This window comes from Taudactylus pleione, unplaced genomic scaffold (assembly GCF_031769625.1).
Source record: "Taudactylus pleione unplaced genomic scaffold, aTauple2 ptg000113l, whole genome shotgun sequence".
Classification (NCBI taxonomy): domain Eukaryota; kingdom Metazoa; phylum Chordata; class Amphibia; order Anura; family Myobatrachidae; genus Taudactylus; species Taudactylus pleione.
In genome coordinates, this window is record NW_028284515.1 from 10,481,865 (window position 1) to 10,503,449 (window position 21,585).

The 21,585-nt window shown below is 46.5% G+C and overlaps 1 protein-coding gene across 1 annotated transcript in view; it reads left to right on the forward strand.

The window, feature by feature from the left end:
• The window catches only part of SYNE2 (spectrin repeat containing nuclear envelope protein 2), a 455,935-nt gene that overhangs the window by 365,720 nt on the left and 68,630 nt on the right, over positions 1–21,585 (forward strand). The window contains exons 82-85 of the mRNA XM_088471237.1: positions 1,116–1,262; positions 1,672–1,842; positions 3,104–3,237; positions 15,613–15,817. Coding sequence (XP_088327363.1) covers positions 1,116–1,262; positions 1,672–1,842; positions 3,104–3,237; positions 15,613–15,817 — 657 coding nt within the window. The remainder of the gene's footprint in view (positions 1–1,115; positions 1,263–1,671; positions 1,843–3,103; positions 3,238–15,612; positions 15,818–21,585) is intronic.

Here is a 21,585-nt window from a genome sequence, read left to right on the forward strand (position 1 = left end):
ATTCGGTATGGGATCCCGGCTGCAGCATGACCGGCAGTTCGATTCCCGGCTGCGGCAGCCTGACAAAAGAGTAGAGCCCGGCAGCGGAAGCCCGACAGCGCTGGAAATCCCGATCGTCCCTAAGGTAAGTATAAACTAACCTAACCAATCCCCCTAACCCTCCTTAGGGGTGCCTAAACCTAACCCCCCCTTCCCCACTGCCTAAACCTAAGTCCGCCAGGGAGGATGCCTGACCCTAAGTCCCCCCCCGGGGGTGCCTAACCCTAATTCCCCCCTGGGTGCCCTAAACCTAAAGCAGCTGTCCGCTCGGGGTGCCCGGTATCCCTTCGATCGGGATGCCAGGCGCCTGTCTCCCGGCGTCTGGAAAATGACAGGCGTCTAGATTTATGACGCCTGTCATTTAACCCTAGGCGGGATAGAGGATTCGGGAAGCCGGCGGTTGGGATTGCGACCACCGGCTTCTTAAACTTATTCCGCCGACTACATCCCATTTTATTAATGCAAATAAAACTCATATTTTGAACAAAAAAGACTCGGTGTGGCCGAGTCGCTCGGGACATGGTGTATTGGGAGAGGCTATTTTTCTACAGTAAAAATAAACACATCTGTATAAGACTATTCATTGCACATTTATAACATAATAGGATATACTTCCAGTATGGACTGGAAAATAATCAGTTCTGCACATAGACCCAACTCTGGGATTCAGAAGAGTGACACAACATCTGTATAATACAAATGTAAGGAATTTACAGAAGGATAATAAATAAATGTATGTGCCATCAGCATCCTCAGCTCATGAGACTGGAAGTGTGGCGCTTGGCAGTGACATCATAGCTAAGCGCCTCAGTCCCAGGATAACTCTGACATGAAGGAGCAACAGTGTACATGGAGTAAGAAGCTGCTGCCCACTACTCCTTCATGTCAGTGCCCAGTGTTCCGTCACTACGTCACTGAGTGTTTTTTAGTGCCCCTAAACCATTTGCACCCAAGGTGAAAACATTGGTTAGCCTAATGGCGGCGCTGACCCTGCTGCGTTGCCCTTTTCTGTAACATTTGCTTTAGTAAAGTAAATTGGTAGCAAAAGTAACAATAAAACTAATTGTTTTTGGTAGGAACTTGAAGAGCAAATTAAATCTAAGTCCAGTGTGATTGAAGAATTGGAAAAAAGCAGAGGTCCAACAGGAGACCAAAGTGTTTTAAGTGAAGGGGTGCTGACGTCAGATGTCCTGCTGAAAAAGAGGGACCTTGTTGCTAAACAGGTCTGTACTATATATTTTATTAAGACTAAAACTAATTTAGATGACAATGCTAAAGTCAAAATTAATTTACAAACACACATATAAAGGTTTAGATGCCAAGTATGATTTGTATAATGAAGGAATTGTTTTAATTTTCTTGTACACATCAGACTTATTAAATATTTACTAAAGGTTGATTTTAATTGATTCTTTGTGTGATTTAGACCCAGAAACACAACATTTACTAATATTTTAAAAACACAACTCAAACATTGTCTGTTAGTAAATGTGTGATTTAGCCCCAGAAACACAACATAGATATCGTTTTTCATTGATTTTAAATTGAATAGTCGACCTTTAGTAAACATACTCCTTACAGTCCTAAAATATTGAGGTACTTGCCTTTAATTAGCACATGTGTAATTTACAGGTTGAACAGCTTAAGACTTCCTTGCACTCGGTGTTGCTACAGTGGAAAGCCTTCAGTGAAAACTACGAACATATAGAGAGAATGATTGTCAAATTGCTGTATGTTCTCGACCAAAGCAAAACCCCCTCAGCCTCTTTAAACTGTCTGAAGCACCAATTGAAGAGATTGCAGGTATAGTCTTTGTACTGTATATAGTCTGTGTATAAAGTAACACATCATATTTCTGTGCAAGTGACAGCAAGTTACTGTTGTCGTTGATGTGACATTACAGAAAATACACATTTAATTTAGGGGTATATTTAGTCATTAATGAGGTTTTAGATCCAATAATTATAATTTATTTTACCCACTTATCGTTGCAAAAAGAAATTAGAGATTTCCCAATTGTATCTACAAACACATCCTGGGACGGGGAAAGGAGCCCGTCCCTGCGATATGTAAAAGTAAAGTGATGGCTAATGCGATTGCTTTATTTTCTTGTTTGGGTGCTGGGTGCACTACTGCGCAATCGGCAGACCACGCATGCTACATCCTACAGATCCCTTTTGCAGTATGACTCTCATAGTTGTTAGCTACAGGGTCCAAGCTCCGGAATGCTTCATATTCCACAGCATGGTAAGTCTACTGCAGTCACAAACGGTGAGATCACAGCAGATATCTCCTGTGGTCCCCCCTAGATACATTCAGGGAATACTGTAAATTTGCAGATATCTCCCAAAAACACCTGTTTTAAAAGTGTTGGATTTACAACTTCAAAGGTGATGATAAAGCTTCATGTTTAAAGTTGTAAAGTCGACACTGTTAAAATGCTAGAAATCGCATTGCAGGACAGCAAACAAAACCGGATAATCCAATCTACAATATAGTGCGCTGGATTCGGTGAGCATTCAAGTACATTTGTTTTCCAAAAACCAATACAAGCAGAGACGGTGTATATTCTGATTTTACTAATCGAACGGAGTCTGACGATATTCTATTAGATTCATCAACAGGATCTTTGATTGTAGCAGTGTGCTGGATATTTCATTGAAATTTCTCTTTGCATTTGATACATTCTATCTCTGTTTCTTATTTTATTGTTTGTTTTAATAAATGTACAGTTTTTTGATTCAGAGAAACTTTATTATTGAGATCAATTAAGCACAATTAGAACACTGAGCACCAGCAGTAGAGCGGTCTATTCTTTTATGTGGTTCTATATTCAGAAATCACTATAATAATTGTAAAAACAAAAAATTTATATCACAAACTGCAACAGTCAAATCTGTCTGTGAGTCCACATAGAACCTTACTTGGAGTGTGAATTGTGTGATGTTAATTGTTTTGAAGTAAATGTAAAGGCTAGTTTCTCCTGTGTATATGAAATGTATCTTATACAAATAAAACATACGTGGTAAGGAGGTAGTATAACGCTAGTAATGTATTCCCATAGGCCGTTCAGGAGGAAGCTGAGCAACGTGAAGAAAACTGGAATCGGCTTAGAGCGTCTCTGGTTAGCTTAGGAGAGTTCTGCAGTCCCACAGTACTGGACATCCTGGAACAGGAGTGCAAGGACTCCAGAGACAGGTCAGTAGTTCCTGGAATTACAGAATGTGCTTTGACTACTATTTATTCATGGACAGGGCTCAGGGCCAAGATAAAAGATGGGTCTGTCTTACTGTTACCAGGTAACATACAGACCAGACAGATACCAAGTATATTAAAAAAAAATTATACTTTGCACAGCTTTAAGTATTTTCAAAAGGAAATAAAATGTAATGAAAATTGTATATTTGTAGTCCTCGCTGGGCTGTATGTATGATGTGTTTATAGAAATGTCATATTATTAGGTAACACTGAATAAACCAAAAAAATACGATAATGATAATACTAGTGTGATGATGATACTAATGTGCCGATAAAACTGGTGTATGATGTCACTAGTGTACTGATGATGATGCTTGTGTCATGATGATATTAGTGTGTTGATTGATAATAGAATACAAAAATAATTTAAATGGCAATAACAATTGTCTGTGTAATCTAGGAAACTTAAATGGGTAATGCTTGGCCTGTCACTATCTCTTTTTCCTGTTGCTTCTGCCAATGCACAGATATGAACTGACTCAGCCAATCAAGTAGCAGAGACTATGGACCTCATTCAGAGTCGGTCGTAGCGGCCGCACGGTCGTACGCACTCGATGTTCGATAAACTAGCTGCTACGATCAGAAATTACTCTCTTTGAGCACAGCCAGGTCGGTAGTTTGAGTGACAGGATGAGGCGTTTGTGGGTGGTAACAGGGGAAGGTGCTTGAAAACGGGGGAGTGGAGATCCGAACGCAGGCGTGCCTAATTATGCGAACGGCGTTTTATGGGAGTGCATAATAAACAAAGTAGCGTCATGGCACATGTGACATGGGAGGTTTTTACACTGACATGATCGTAGAGCTTAAGAGAGGGGTATGGTCAACCTTAAGCTCTACGACCAGTTCCAATGGTTCCCGATGGTCTCGATGAATCCTTATATGCCCGGAGATGACGTGTAATGCGTACGAGAAGGGGGCGTATTTTTTGTCTTCCGGCCGCTTCCTCCCCTTGGTCGGCCAGCCACCGATCCGATCTTAGGGACGCAACTTGCGAGGGCATCATTTGCATATCCGGCCCCTTTTCCCGTACGACCGTGCGGCCGCAACGACCGACTCTGATTGAGGTCCTATGTTCTTGTATTTGTTATTTGTACACTGCATCTCCTGGGTGGACCATCAGCAGTGCAGGCCTTCACTAATGATGATGAGTGCATCATCATGTTATTTTAAATAAGACCAATTATACTATTTAAATGATCCATTGCTGATGGCTGACATTGTGCAGTTACCGGAGTAACTATCCTACCCTGCATTATTACGTGTATCAGCTGACCAGACAGCAGCACTAGAGGATTATATAATCTCAAGTTATTTACTAATCCTTTATTTAATTAATACGTGTTGGAACCCCTAAGAGGCTTGGGGCTCGAGCAGTTGCCTTCTTTGTGCCTCACTATGCCAGCCCTGATATTATCCATATTGCAACACTAGTGGTTTATTATTATCAACCATAATACTTTTTTGTGTTCAAGGTTTGTCTTGGTTTAGGCCCATGAAAGTTGTCACTCTAAAGTTGTCTGAAACGCCTTAATTATGCCTTGCCTGTGGTGTTCCATTGGGGCATTGGACCAATCCCGACCCCAGGAATCTACCTTTCTACCAAGTATTAAGGGACATAGGGCCTGATTCAGAGCCGGTCGCTATTTGCGCTCGCTCGTTCAAAAACAAGGGGTGGCTATTCAAATGATCCGTTCGCAAATTGCAGTCTGTTCACACCTCTAAGTCTGAACGAGCGAGCAAAACATACGCTCGTTTATTTGTTAAAAACGCCCCCTGGCCGCTCGCATCCTACGTCATGTCCGCTATTTATTAGATTAATCGAGTACATCGACCAGCGTATGAACTGCTCGCTATTCTTGTGGTTGGTTTTTGCTACCACAATTTTGCGAGCAGTTCTGGCTATAAAAGAACCCAGTGACGTGGTCAATGACGCTGCTGTATTAATTATGCACACCCATAAAACGCCCGTTTTGACCTTTAAGCACGCCTGCGTTCTGATCTCCACTCCCCATTTTCAAGCACCTTCACCTGTTACCACCCACATACGCCTCATTCTGTCACTCAAAATAGCAGGCATTCGCTATATTGCGAGCACATGAATTTCGGCCGCACTGACTGGTTCGCGCATGCGTATAACGATCCGTACGCATGCGCAGATGTGCGAACATCGCTCGGAACGAGCGTACTGCCGCTTACGAGTGGCTCTGAATCAGGCCCATAGTGTGGTTTCATATTGTAAAACATCATATATTCGCATCACAATGACATATTATATGAAACTCCTCTACGCTTGCCCTACTAACAAAGAGAATGTTGTGCGAACTAAGTATAATTGCCAGGTCCTTAGAAAAAGTCACATGATTGGTGACGAAACGCGTTACCCGGGACTTTCACATCATTGGATACTGTTGCCAGCTGACACTCTGAACTCCCGGCTTACGGCTCTTATTCAAGACCCTGCAGTCACACCATCGCACCAGCAGGATCCGGCTTGGTTGCAAGCACATCCCGGTAAACACACACAGGAACGCTGCATTGTTGTTACGTATCATACCGGCAGCTTTCAATTTGGATACACGGCATAACGGACGGTACCACAAGGGGGGCCCCCATATTTGCCTGTTCTTTAACCCGTGACTACTCTCAGCATCACTATGATATGCAGTGCAGCTGACTCAGTTTCATCCGTCTTGGCCAGTTTTTCTAATATTAACCCAGCGGCTACATTTGGTATATTACAACTGAGAACACCATCAGGTCTTTACATACTGACTTGTGTGTATTATTCGGGATTCTGCCTGGGTCATATTGTATTATTCACTTTACATAAAAGCTGTCTTTATCCGGGATACTGTATAGTGTCTGAATATCATACGAGCTGTGCCATCAACGGTGAACTTACTATACATTTTGCACTGCATGCAACGGAGAAGATTGTCAGCTTGCTACATAACTAGCTGTCATTTAACAATTTTTTCTCTTATGTGGAAACATTGTTGATTTGGTATTCAAAGAGCGCTCTGTAATACCAGACCTAAGTACACCTTTTTTCCTAGTTGGACTGCAGCTGAGTCTAATTAAAACTACTGGCAACAATTGTATCATTGTATACTAACTATACTAGTGATCTATTTTTACATTCACTTTTTGTTTTTTATTGTGTTATAATACTTTGTTATGTGATAATAATATGTATTAAATATTTTTTTTGTATTCGCATGTTTTTATTTACTAATTGCATTTACCTTATCATATTCAGCAATACAATATAGAGACAGCGCAGATTCTCCAGCTTTCTTGTTTTCTATATTTTCAAACAGACACAGAGGGCCTGATTCAGACCCGCTCGCAAGCGCTGAGCGCTCGCAAGCAGGTCGATGGTGCCCTAGTGCGCATGCGCACGACGGAGGGAGCTCCGTCGTGCGCATGCGTGAGACCCGAATAACGGCGGGGTAGCCGTCGTTATGGGTCTTGCACCAAGGGGGGCGTGCTGTCGATGTTGATTGACAGCACGCCCGCTTTGGTGGGCGTGCCGGGGGCGTGGCTGCCAGACGGAGGCGTTCCCATGGGAACGCCTACCGTTTGGGTCCGGCCCCACTGACATCACTAGTGATGTCAGTGGGAGTGATTTTGGCTCTGATAGAGCCAAAATCACTCCAGGGCTTGCGGTCACCGAGACCCTACCGCAGGGTCTCGTCGCAAGCCCGATGGTCGCGATGGTCTTGACCATCGCGACCATCATCATGGACGCTCGCACAGGGTGTGGGTGGTAACCCACAGCTATGCGAGCGTCCATGAGGCCGCACTATTAAAAAAAAAAAAATAACATGCCCTGATTCACAGCGGGCGCTCGTTCAGAGCGTCCGGCTCTGAATCAGTCCCAGAGTTTGATATCTGCTGCAGTCCTGTACTGTATCCTATCTTATACAATATTTGTTAGTATTGTTAAGCACCAGAATTGTATTTTAATTGCCAGGTCCTAACCATGAACCCCTTGGTTCCCATCTTGACAGCAGAGGGTAGAAATATAGCGAAGGCAATTGTTGGTATAGCTCTCAGGTCCCCGTTTATTGATGCAGCACCCAGCTATTCCAATGCATGCAAGATATTTTGAGGAAGCTGTTCACATACATGATAACTCTCCAGTATAACACTATTGATTACATTTCTCTGCTTGACATATGTGTAAGACTGGTCCCTTCCTGTTTTCACCAAAGAATGTTGCCCTAGATTGTATATACAGTGTATATTTGTAGTGCTTGCTGGGCTGTGTGTGTGGTTTGTGTTGCTTTAGGTACAGGCTATACATATACAGTATTTAGTGTAATTTGCTGCTGCATCTTTAATGGCCACCTTCATAGATAATTGCATATTCTTATTGTGTCCCAGCCATGACCTTACATTGTAGCATACAGTGCATCCGGAAAGTATTCACAGCGCTTCCATTTTTCCACATTTTGTTATGTTACAGCCTTATTCCAATATGGAATAAATTATTTTTTGTCCTCAAAATTCTACACACAATACCCCATAATGACAATGTGTAAAAAGTATTTCTACTTCAGGGTCCATAGGGTATCCACAGGATACCTTGGGGTATAGGTGTGACGTCAGTCGCAGGGCACCAAAGAGTTAAGCTTTCAGCCTCCCAGGATGCACTAGGTCCCCCTCCTATACCCCGCCCCCGGGCCAAGGCACCTCAGTTTAGTTTGGTGCCCGGCCGGAGTCGGGTGCACCTGTTGGAGTGGGGGCTAGAAGAGCCCCTGAAGCTTTTTCTTCATGCAGCTGTGGCTGCACATCTGGATGAACAGCATGGACAGTCAGTCCTGACGTCCATGCTGTCTTCCCTACACCCCGCCGGTACCAGAACGCCGGTACTGATCCGGGGATGCTGGTGGGCGTCTGGGGTCACAGCTAGCGGTGACCCCAGATGCTCCGGACCATGGCCGGATTCAAGGGGGACAGAGGTAAGCAGCGGGGTCCCGCGGTGGGTCCCCGCTGATCACATGGTCCTAAGTCCCCAGGCAGGGGGCTCCCTGGGGACTGGCTGCAGCGTGGAGCCAGGCGACCAACCTGCGCTTCCACTACCCCCTGGGACAGCGGACCGCAGCAGAGCGGTAGCGCTGCGGCGTCCCAGGGGTTAAATGCATGCCAGGGGAGCGCGCCTTCCCTGTCTCACAGCTGGCGCCTCCCCCGCTGCACACAGCCCTCTCTGCACTGTGTTGACTGGTCCTGTGTCAGCGCTCCTCCCCCAGGCCAGCTTCTCTCTGCTCCTCGGCGGCCATCTTCTCTGCAACGCATGGTGAACGCTGCTGGAAGTCTGGAAGGAAGCATCGTGGTCTGGGTCCCCCCGCATACCTCTTCTCCGCTGTGGCTCAGGTCTGTGTATGCAGCGCTGTGTCCTACCAGGCCCTGTGTCTGTGTAGTTGAGTGATCAGCGCTGTTAGTGCAGGAATTGTTATTTCTCTGCATTGTATGTGACTGTGCTAGCGCTGCTGCCTGTAACTTTTCTTCTCTAAACTGTCAGCTTTATTACTGTCCCTGTTCTTTCTGCTAAAGCCCTTGCGGTGCGGTGCGGTGCTGCAGGGTGGTCTCTCGCCTATTTAATACTTAATTGGTGAGAGAGGTCACATACGTGGTGCCATCATGTCTGAAAGTGATTTTCCCCTCCGGCTACAGTGTACCACGTGCAAAGTACCGTTAGCGGAGGGGGAGGGTAGTGCGGAGGGCCTTTGCCGGCAGTGTTTGTCCATGGCGCGGCCTATTACGGTTACAGCACCGGTACAGGAGCCGCCCTGGGCTTGTTTCGCTCAGGCGTTAACAGCTTTAGTGGGCCAGTTAGCTCCGCAGCCCGCGTTTACTCCGATGGGTTTGTCCCAGCAGTCTGTGGTGTCGTCACCCATGCAGGGGTTCCCACGACAATTGGTGGTACCCCACAGTCTCCCTATTTCCCCGCTCCCGGGTTCTCAGGAGCCAGCGTGGGTTAACTCCCTGACGAGTTCTGTACAGCACTTGTCGGATGTGTTGCAAGGGGAGTCTGTGATGCGGCCTCATAAAAGGCCGGTGGCGTCTCTGTCCGCTCCTTATGAGGATGACGAAGGGACGTCTGATGATGGGGAGATTCTGGATCCTTACGATCAGGAACCTCTCCATACTAAGGACGCTGATGCTAAGTCCAAAGTATATATTCCTGGACTTATTTGGGCGGTCCGCACAGCCTTGGTGATTGAGGACGAAGTTCCCCCAGCGGCTAAATCTAAGTATGCCTTTTTCAAAGATGTGAAGGGCGATGCCACAGTCTTTCCTCTTTCGGGTCAGTTGGTGGACCATTTAGAGGAGGCGTGGAAACAACCTGGCAAAAGATACCAGCCGCAGAGACGCCTGGCGGTGGCTTATCCGTTCGCGGATAATTATTTTGCTAAGTGGGAATCCCCTCCACAGGTGGATTCTCACGTGACCCGTCTTGTCCGTAGTGCCACATTGCCGATGCCATCCATGTCCTCCCTTAAGGATGCTACGGACCGCAAGGTAGAAATCTGCCTGAAGTCCGCTTATTCCCTTGCAGGGGGGGCAGCACGGCCGGCTATGGCCATTTGCTGGGTTGCCAGAGCGATGGAGCGCTGGGCGGATTCATTAGAGGCTTCTTTTGAATCCGACTGTCCGGCCGAACAGGCGGAGTTGATTGGCAATCTCCGTGATTCGGCCACCTACATCAACGAGGCGGCTCTAGACATTAGTACTCTGGTGTCTAGAATTTCTTCAGCAGCGGTAGCTGCTCGTCGCACCTTGTGGCTGCGATCCTGGAAGGCGGACGCAGATTCCAAGAAAGGTCTGGAAGCGTTGCCGTTTACCGGAGAAGTTCTCTTCGGTCCAGATCTGGATAAGATTGTGGCCACGCTGGCGGCAGCCAAATCTGCTTGTCTCCCGTCGGCCGCTGCTCCTTCTGGTTCTGGACCATCGTCCTTTCGGTCATCTAGGGCCCAGGGCAGGCCCAAACCACAGTCGTTTCCTCGACAGGCTGGCCCTAAGAAATCGGTCAAGCCCCGGAAACAGGCATGGAGTACCAGACGTCCGGCCCCCAAGCCAGATGACAAGCCTGCGGCCTGACGGTCCGGGTCTCCCCTTGGGGGATCCCAGGGTGGGAGGCCGCCTGCTGCAGTTCTCCCGGTGTTGGTCGTTCACTACGACAGACACTTGGGTTCTGGAGGTGGTCTCCCACGGGTACGCCCTCTCCTTCCGGCACAGACCCCCGGCTCGATTCTTCACCACGGGTCTACCATCAGACCGGAACAAGGCTACGGAGCTGTGGAAGGTATTGCACACTATGCTCCAGGCTGGAGTTATAGTGCCTGTTCCATTCTCCCAGAGGGGCCAGGGTTTCTATTCAAATCTATTTTTGGTACAGAAACCCAATGGGTCATATCGTCTGATTCTCAACCTCAAAGCACTCAACAAGTCTTTGCGGGTCCCGAAGTTTCGGATGGAGACCCTACGGTCCATCATTCTGGCGCTGGAACCTGGGGACTACATGGTGTCATTGGACATACAGGACGCTTACCTGCATGTCCCTATTCTTTTGCGCCATCAAGAGTTCCTTCGGTTTGCAATCCGCAGCGACCACTTCCAGTTTCGGGCGTTACCTTTTGGCCTGGCGACAGCACCACGTGTTTTCACCAAGGTGATGGCGGTCATGGCGGCTTCTCTGCGGCTGCAAGGAGTCCGCATGTTGCCGTACTTGGACAACCTGTTATTGGTGGCAGGATCTCCAGAGCTCCTGTTACACCACTTGGACCTGACCATTGCACTGCTGCAATGGCACGGCTGGCTAATCAACTGGCAGAAGTCCACTCTAATCCCGTCTCGGAGGATTCTGCATCTTGGAGCCTTATTGGACTCGGGACAGCAAAGGATCTTCGTGACGGAGGACAAGATCTCTGCTTTACAGTCAAGGGTGCGCAGTTGTCTGCACAGCCGCCGGGTGTCCTTACACTCGGCGATGAGGTTACTGGGCTCCATGGTGTCGGTGTTCGACATGGTGGAATACGCCCAGTTTCACTCCAGACCTCTGCAGCACCTGATCCTGTCCAAGTGGAACGGGCTGCCTCAGTCTCTGAAGTTCCAGACGATTGTGCTCACCCCGGAGGTTCGCCTGTCCCTTGCGTGGTGGTTAAAGACGACCCACCTCAACAAGGGACGTCCGTTCTGGGTTCCAAATTGGGTCCTGTTGACAACGGACGCCAGTCTTCGGGGCTGGGGAGCAGTTTCGGGTCCACACTTGTTCCAGGGCAGGTGGACGCCGACAGAAGCGGAGCTTCCAATAAATATCTTGGAACTCCGTGCGGTCTTCAATGCTCTCCTGCAGGCACAGCGGTTTCTCCAGGGTCACCCGGTGCAGGTCCAGTCGGACAATGCTACCACCGTGGCCTACATAAACAGGCAAGGAGGAACTCGCAGTCGGGCGGCTCTCGTAGAGGTCTCTCGGATCCTGGTTTGGGCGGAGCGCAATCTTCCGGCCATATCAGCGGTCTTCATCCCGGGAGTGCTAAATTGGGAGGCGGACTTTCTAAGTCGCCAGGACGTTCATCCAGGGGAATGGTCCCTGCACCCGGACGTTTTTCAACTACTGGTGGACAGGTGGGGTCTTCCAGAAATCGACCTCATGGCGTCCCGGCACAACAACAAGTTGCCGGTGTACGGGTCTCGCACAAGAGACGAAGGGGCGTCTCTGGTGGATGCTCTGTCCGTCCGGTGGACGTTCAGGTTCGCATACCTGTTCCCTCCGGTCTCCCTTCTTCCACGGGTAATCCGGAAATTCAAACAGGAAGGAGGGACGCTCCTGTTGATAGCTCCCGCGTGGCCCAGACGGCACTGGTTCTCAGACCTTCAGGGTCTGTCCGTGGACAGTCCTCTGCGGTTGCCGCTACGACCGGACCTTCTGTCTCAGGGTCCTTGTCTTCACCCGGACCTGACTCGGCTGTCTTTGGCGGCGTGGCTGTTGAGACGGCCATGCTGAGGTCCCGGGGGTTTTCCAGCTCTGTGGTGCGTACCATGTTACGAGCTCGGAAACCGTCTTCCGCGAGGATATACCATCGCGTGTGGCATACGTTCTTCCAGTGGTGTCGACCGAGAGGTTATGCACCGCGGGAGTTTCGTCTGTCTCGGATTCTCGCCTTCCTGCAAGCGGGACTAGATCATGGGCTTCGCCTTGCTTCTTTGAAGGTACAGGTTTCGGCCCTATCTGTCTGGTTTCACCGTAGGATTGCTACAATCCCGGATGTGCGCACCTTTATGCAAGGTGTTCTCCATATTCAGCCGCCCTTTGTTCCACCTGTGGCGCCTTGGGATTTGGCTGTGGTCCTGAGGGCTCTCCAAGGACCGCCGTTTGAACCACTGGGCTCAGTGGATATTAAATGGCTAACAGCTAAGACTGTTTTCCTTCTGGCCGTTGCTTCGGCCAGACGTGTTTCTGAGTTAGGGGCTCTTTCTTGTAGACCCCCTTTCTTGGTTTTTCATGGGAACAGGGCAGTGCTCCGCACTCGGCCCGAGTTTCTTCCCAAAGTTGTTTCCCAGTTTCATGTTAACGAGGAAATAGTTGTTCCGGCCTTTAACTCACCGGGTCTTTCCGTGGGTGAGGCCTCTTTGGATGTTGTGCGGGCCTTAAGGACTTATGTTGACCGCACTTCTTCGTTTAGGAAGTCGGACGCTTTGTTGTCCTCTATGGCTTCTGTAAAAAGGGGTTGGCCTGCTTCAAAGCAAACTTTGGCAGCCTGGATCCGTATGGCTATTTCTGAAGCTTATCTTCATGAAGGCCTACCGGTCCCTCCTTCTCTTAAGGCTCATTCCACTAGGTCTCCTTTCTGCACAGGAGCGTCCCCACCCTTAAAGGATACTGCTTTGGGACATCCCCAAGGTATCCTGTGGATACCCTATGGACCCTGAAGTAGAAAATATGAGATATGGTAAGAACTTACCCTTGTTATCTCTATTTCTACGAAGTCCATAGGGTTCCACAGGACTCCCGCCCTGTCGCACCTGTGCTGCAGATGGGCTTTGCTCTGGTCACCGGTTTTCCGTCTCCCTCTGGTGAGAATGTGATTCTTGTATGTGTCCAGATCTTTGTTCTCTCTCTTCCTTCTCCTCCTCCGGCCTATGGCTTGGTAACTAACTGAGGTGCCTTGGCCCGGGGGCGGGGGATATAGGAGGGGGACCTAGTGCATCCTGGGAGGCTGAAAGCTTAACTCTTTGGTGCCCTGCGACTGACGTCACACCTATACCCCAAGGTATCCTGTGGAACCCTATGGACTTCGTAGAAATAGAGATAACAAGGGTAAGTTCTTACCATATCTCATATTTTTTGAGATTTTTGCAAATTTAATTAAAGAAAAAAACTAAGAAATCACATGTACATAAGTATTCACAGCCTTTGCTCAATATTTTGTTGATGCACCTTTGGCAGCAATTACAGCCTCAAGTCGTTTTGAATATGATGCCACAAGGTTGGCACACCTATCTTTGAGCAGTTTTGCCCATTACTCTTTGCAGCACCTCTCAAGCGCCATCAGGTTGAATGGGAAGTGTCGGTGCACAGACATTTTCAGATCTCTCCAGAGATGTTCAATCGGATTCAAGTCTGGGCTCTGGCTGGGCCACTCAAGGACATTCACAGAGTTGTCCTGAAGCCACTCCTTTGATATATTTTCTGTGTGCTTCTGTGTTGTTGTCCTACTGAAAGATGAACTGTCGCCCCAGTCTGAGGTCAAGAGCGCTCTGGAGCAGGTTTTCATCCAGGATGTCTCTGTACATTGCTGCATTCATCTTTCCCTCTATACTGACTAGTCTCCCAGTTCTTGCCGTTGAAATACATCCCCACAGCATGATGCTGCCACCACCATGCTTCACTGTAGGGATGGTATTGGCCTGGTGATGAGCGGTGCCTGGTTTCCTCCAAACATAACACCTGGCATTCACGCCAAAGAGTTCAGTCTTTTGTTTCTCATGGTCTGAGAGTCCTTCAGGTGCATTTTGGCAAATTCCAGGCGGGCTGCCATGTGCTTTTTACTAAGGAGTGGCTTCCGTCTGGCCACTCTAGCATACAGGCCTGATTGGTGGATTGCTGCAGAGATGGTTGTCCTTCTGGAAGGTTCTCCTCTCTCCACAGAGGAATGCTGTAGCTCTGACAGAGTGACCATTGGGTTCTTGGCCACCTCCCTGACTAGGGCTCGTCTCCCCCGATCGCTCAGTTTAGACGGCCGGCCAACTTTAGGAAGAGTCTTGGTGGTTCCGAACTTCTTCCATTTACGGATGATGGAGGCCACTGTGCTCATTGGGACCTTCAAAGCAGCAGATATATTTCTGTACCCTTCCCCAGATTTGTGCCTTGAGACGAAACCGTCTCGGAGGTCTACAGACAATTCCTTGGACTTCAGTGCTCTGACCTGCACTGTCAAGTGTGGGACCTAATATAGGCAGGTGTATGCCTTTCAAAATCATGTCCAAACAACTGAATTTACCACAGGTAGACTCCAATTAAGCTGTAGGACCATCTCAATGATGATCAGTGGAAACAGGATGCACCTGAGCTCAATTTTGAGCTTCATGGCAAAGGCTGTGAATACTGTATGTACATGTGATTTCTTAGTTTTTTTATTAATTACATTTGCAAAAATCTCAAAAAAACTTTTTACACGTTGTCATTCTGGGGTATTGTGTGTAGAATTTTGAGGACAAAAATGAATTTATTCCATTTTGGAATAAGGCTGCAACATAACAAAATGTGAAAAAAGTGAAGTGCTGTGAATACTTTCCAGATGCACTGTATATGTCACCATTTTTATGTCAATGCAGTAACAGAACTACTGTCAGATGTTATAAATAAACATATCTAGAAACACACTGTGAACCATGTATGTTCCTGCGGTGACCAATAACCACTTTTTATTGGTGTGCAAAATAGCACTGACAAATTTACAAAATGTTAAAATATAAAGAATATACTAAATCAATTTTCTGCTGCATTCTGAACGGTGCCTCTGGATGGTAAATGCTGCCCTGACAAGTCCCCTGCAACCATATTCCGTAATAAGTCGTACTGTGATTGCAGCGATCGGTGTTATAAGATGACCCCCAACCTGCATCTCAGACAGCCATTTTGTGAAATGCATATTCAGCCTACTCATGTAATAGAAACTTGTGACATCACTGAGAAATGAGAAACAATGTGCTTATGAATTTTGGTTTGGCCACAAAATGGCTGCCTCCACCGTTTCTAGATGATGGATCCATCTTGACAGTATATTGCTGTTTGTACAATGACAGGTGGGCTCCCGCATGTGAGGAACTCTCTGGCCGTATTCGATCAGTTGGCTTCTGGTTGCAGCTGTGGGAGGCTTACACTAGTTCACGTGAGGAGCTTACACCGCACATGGAGCAAATGGAAGACAAGTGTGAACGCCTCATGTGTGCTAAACTTTCTGAAGACAGAGTACAAAATACTTTACAGCAAAGGATCCAGGATCTGCATGTAAGTTTCAAAGATAATTTGTTGACATAATAAAATATTTACATATTCTAAACTCTGTGGTTTGCTAATGAAAGACATTTTTGCTAGTATTATAAAATTGTCTTTCAATGTGTTCCCAATGAACAGGTCTTTCTTCATTTGTGACACTCACACTTTTTTGTAAACATTTTGTATAGTGCACGTGTTCGCAAACTCGGTCCTCAGGACCCCACACAGTGCATGTTTTACAAGTCTCCTCACAGAATCGCAAATGAAATAATTAGCTCCACCTGTGGTTCTTTAAAATGTATCAGTGAGTAATAATTACACCTGTGCACCTGCTGGGTGACCTGGAAAACGTGGCCTTTGTGGGGTCCTGAGGACCAAGTTTGAGAAGCATCCATGACCAAGTATTAAAAACTCTGTGCATTTTTTGCACATTCTGTAACATACCTCCTAAAAATCTCCAGCAATGCAGAAACTTGACCGTTGTGTGAGTGATGCCTAGCATCAATTGTTAATCATTCATTTGCTAGTAATTATTTTATATTAGCTGGGATACCCGGGGTTGCCTGGGTTGAAAACTGGACCCCGAAGAACACCTGCAACTTTTATTTATATACATTGTCCTCGCCTATAACCCCATTCCATTGATCCTGTAAAGAACCTCACTGTTTGCTAACATGCTTGCAAACAGTGGTGTAACTACCGTGAGTGCAAGGGGTGCGGCTGCTATGGTGTCTGAGCTGCCTCTGTGGCCTGCCACTCCCCCTGCACCCAGTCATGCACACAAGGTGGGCTGATCCAGTCAGGGCCACCGAGGGAGCCCGGGTGGCAGCGGTGATGATTTCCCGCCAGGCCGCCAGCTGATTACAGCTGGCGCACTGGCAGGCAGACATGGAGAGACAGCGTTGCTAGGCCGGACCGACAGCCAGTCAGCAGTGGCGGCTCCTGATTGGCTGCCAGTCCTGAACGCCGATTGTCTCACGACCAGCGCCAGCTTCAAATTGCGCCAACGATGTCTGTCCATGCCCGCCGGTGCGCCAGCTGTAATTAGGCACCAAATTCACACCTGCTGGCTGTTGATGGCACACAGGTGGAGGTGAGAGGCTGCTGGAGGGACATGGGGAGGTGAGTTGCTGGGGGAGGTCATTATGTGTCAGGGGGATTACTGTGTGGTTTAATGTTATAAGGGACATTACTGTGTGGCATAATGTGTTAGGATCACTACTATTGTGTGGAATAATGTGTTATTTGGAGCCCTACTACTATCTGGCATAATCTTTAAAGGGCATTACTGTGTGGTATAATGTGTAAGGGGCATTACTGTGTGGCATGATGTGTATAAGGGCTACTACTGTATGGCATAACATGAATGGGCTCTGCGTGGGGTCAAATGTATGTGGGGTTTTTTTACCTCTAGGGGGGCCTTTTAAGATCTTGCTATGTGGCCCCCAAAGTTCTAGTTACGCCCTTGCAGGCAAACACAGAAGGCGGACTAGTATATATGGTCAGTTTAAAAAGGACTAACTCTGGGCTTAATATGAACTTGCATGGGTCATAAAGTTTACAGACTATGAGGTTAAGGGTGGGTAAACACCTGAACGACCGGCAATCATGCCGATGTTCAGGGCGATTTGTCTTCACCCTGGACATCGCGTGAGTGCCGGTACACACTGAACGGTTTAATGAACGACGGAATGATAACTTGTTCCACCCTTCATTAATATGTATGGCACCGCATGCGATATAATGCGTTGGCCATGCAGCACGACCGATCACACGATATCGCATTCGACCGCGGGAGCACGCAAATAGGGCAGACACACTGCACAATATGCCCGATTTGTCGTTGTGATTTCACTAATTCGGACGATATCGTGCAGGTGTATATCCTGCCTAAAAGGATACTTTTGTAGCTTTCACACAGGTTTTTGGCAGAGTGCCAATTTCCACTGGATATTGGAAAAATAAAGAATTGTATATTGTGGTGCACGAAGATCAAATGAGATAAAATATAACTTTTTTTATATATATTAAAATATAACCTAAGAATGACTGCAAAATAATACTAACCTATATAAATGATGTGAATAAAGAAATAAATGGTGATTAATAACTGCTGTGTTCAGGGATGCCGCTGTCTGTCTCAATTGTTATATATTGTATCCAGGATTGGTATTGCACCTTCTAATAGGGATGATGTATGTTACAGAGGATATTCACAATGTAATATCCTATCCACTAATCATGAAATACTAGTAGAGTGGATGGTAATTAATACCAACATAACATTTTATATAACAGATCTATCTCTCTCTCAATATCTCTATCTGAGTAAATGCTGATGATTTAATACTCATAGATCATGCACTGTGAATGAATCAAATTTTAATTATAGTATAGATATTATTTGCCCTCATACATTAGTCACCCTCCAAGAAGTGTTTCACATATAGTGCATTGCCAAAATCCTGCAATCATTAAATTGACATGCTGTCAGATTTCCTATGATTATAACACTGCAATCTATGGCCCTGATTCAGACCCACTTGCAAGCGGCTGTCCGCTCGCAAGTGGGTCGATGGTCTGCACTGAGCATGCGCACGACGGAGGGAGCTCCGTCGTGCGCATGCGCCAGACGCGACGAGCGAAGGAAAGTCCTTCGCTCGTTGTGTCTGATCAAAGGGGGCGTGCTGTCGATGTTGATTGACAGCACGCCCCCTTTGGTGGGCGTGCCGGGGGCATGCCTCCCTGACGGGGGCGTTCCCAAGGGAACGCCTCCCTCAGAAGCCGGCCCACTGACATCACTAGTGATGTCAGTGGGAGTGATTTTGGCTCTGATAGAGCCAAAATCACTCCGGGCCTTGCGGTTGAAAACCTCAACCGCAGGCTCCGGCTCGCAGTTTCGATGGTCGCGATGGTCACGACCATCGCGGCCATCAAACTGCACGCTCGTATAGGCTGTGGGTGGTGACCCACAGCTATACGAGCGTCCAGGAGGACGCTCCATTTTTATGGAGGGCGGCCCTCATTCAGAGCGTGCGCTCTGCTCAGAGCGTACGGCTCTGAATGAGGGCCTATGTTACTTAACTGTGGACAGCTTTCCTCTGTGGCTGTAATCACATCTCCTTCACACTGCATGTAAACCTATATTCCTTCTCAGGTTTAATTAAAATATATTAATTTCCTATAAGAAGGCATTAGGGGTTATATAGATAATAAGATATAATCTATACCTTGTGCGGTTAGTTTTTCTTTGTGGTACAATTTCCACTGCCCATGAAACTGTAATTTAAGACTGTCCCCATTTTACGGATTGTGTGACAGTGTGTGGCCCTGACTACGGGGGTCATTCAGACCCGCTCGTGAGCGGGTCGATGTTCCCCCACTGCGCATGCGCACGACGGAGGGAGCTCCGTCATGCGCGAGACCCGGTGAGCGACGGGCTCTCCATCGCTCCGGGTCTCGCACCAAAGGGGGCGTGCTGTCGATGTTGATTGACAGCACGCTCCCTTTGGTGGGCGTGCCGGGGGCGTGCCTGCCAGACGGAGGCGTTCCCATGGGAACGCCTACCGTCTGAAGCCGGCCCCACTGACATCACTAGTGATGTCAGTGGGAGTGATTTTGGCTCTGATAGAGCCAAAATCACTCCTGGGCTTACGGCATCGAGACCCTACCGCAGGGTCTCGTCGCAAGCCCGATGGTCGCGATGGTCAAGACCATCATCATGGACGCTCGCATATGCTGTGGGTGGTCACCCACAGCTATGCGATCGTCCAAGAGGACGCTCCATTTTCAGGGAGGAGGGCCCTGATTCAGAGCGAGTGCTCTGGTCAGAGCGTTCAGCTTTGAATCAGGCCCTAAGTTCAAACCTAGGCAAAATCCTAACCCTGTTCAAACTACACCACCATGCCAAATTTGGTGGAGCTAGGTCCAAAACCTGGCAGTACATAAAAGACAAACAGACAGACACGCTTTCTCGCTGATTATATAGCTAAATGGTTTTCTTACCAGAAGAACATTAAATTGCATGCTTAAGCCTTTTATGGAATATGTGTATCATTTTGTAGAGCATTTATTTTATTTTTGAACTAGTCCTGTGACATTAGAAATTTTTTTTTTCAGAAGTTATATTTAATTATGAAGTTTCCACCTCATATATTTTGATAGTGTTCCTTAATCAATAAGTCTAATCTACATATATCCATTTGTGCCCCTTTCAAGGGACATTATATTAGTCAATTTAAAACTATTTGTTTTGTAAATCATTTGAGGTATTAGGTATAGTGGAAGACTGCCCAGGAGTAAGCATAGTTCAGTCAGATGTCCTGACTTCCGAGTGAAATCCTCTATACGGAACTGCTCTCTGCTGTGCCCTAAGGAGTGTGTAGTAGGCTAGTTTTGTTTCTTCTGGCCCTAATCTGTTATTTACCTGAATACAGTGTTAAACTTGGTCAAGAGAATGATCTAGGATTTATATAATGAAAATGAAAGAAATGCATGCTGTATGTGGACATGATATTCACTGCATTCAGTAAAAAGGAAGGAAGAGGGGGAGAATTGGAAAAACAATTGCACAGGAGTAAAAGTAGGTCAGAAAATGAAGTCTACTCCGGTAGGGTCTCTACTTCAAGGAAAAGATGGGGGTGCTCCCTAGAGTGTACGTTTATTTGCAGCAAGAGAGGGTAAAGAAAAAGACTCCTTTGCGAGGCACACCCCACAATTTCATAATCACAGGAAATAGAATAGTAGTTAAAAGTAAACATACCTTTTTTTTCTCTTGTTATTGAGTATTTAATAAGAGAAAATCACTAGAATAACTATCTATGACCATATTACGGAGATAAATGAATGATCAAAGCACTAATATCACACACCGACAAAAAAAATGTATAATAAAAATTGACGAAAAATAACAATAGTGACACAGGATAGTTATGTGTATAATCTCAGACATTGTTATCATGTATCCCTATGCAATACATAGAACACAGATGTATGTAGTCTGTTACTGCTTAGGATCTAACCATAATCATTACAGTGGATATAGATATAATGTATGTGTTTATAGGTATGGTACCTTGCTGTAATTGGTGCACATGTATATACAGGATCAAAACGTTTTGCAAGCTGCGCTAACAATGCCGCCCACATGTATTCAGAAACCAAAATATTATTCTGCATATAGTGGAAGAAACTGAAATGTATACAAATGACAGCGTATTGTTGTCATCAATATGTATAACTTGCTACAGTTGCTGCACACATGTATATACACGGAATCTAGTCGTTCTGCATGCAGCGCCGAAATCAAAAAATGGAGATCATATATTTTCAATGTGACACCTCATTGTGATAGTCACACACCTATATGCAGAGACTAATAGTGCTGTATGCAGCAAAAAAGATACATAAGTTAGAGCTCATGAGCAAAAATCATACATCTGAAATAAATGCCAATCACTAAGTACAGTAAGGGCAATGTCACAAGATAGGCAGCACATAAATTTCACATAAATTATAAGAAAGAGAAAAGGCGACAATGAAACTTAAATAAATCTAATATACATATAGTCTAATACATATATACTAAAAAGCTGTTCACCATCAAACAGTACCATAATCTAATCACAATGGATATACTGGTGATACGAGGTGTCCCTCTATTATACCAGGGAGAGTGCAGGTTCAAATGACATCTAAATAGATTGAAAAGTCAGAGTATGTGCACTTACAGGCCAGATTCTGCTATCTACAATGTAGAGGACGATGAATGAGTTTCCCAA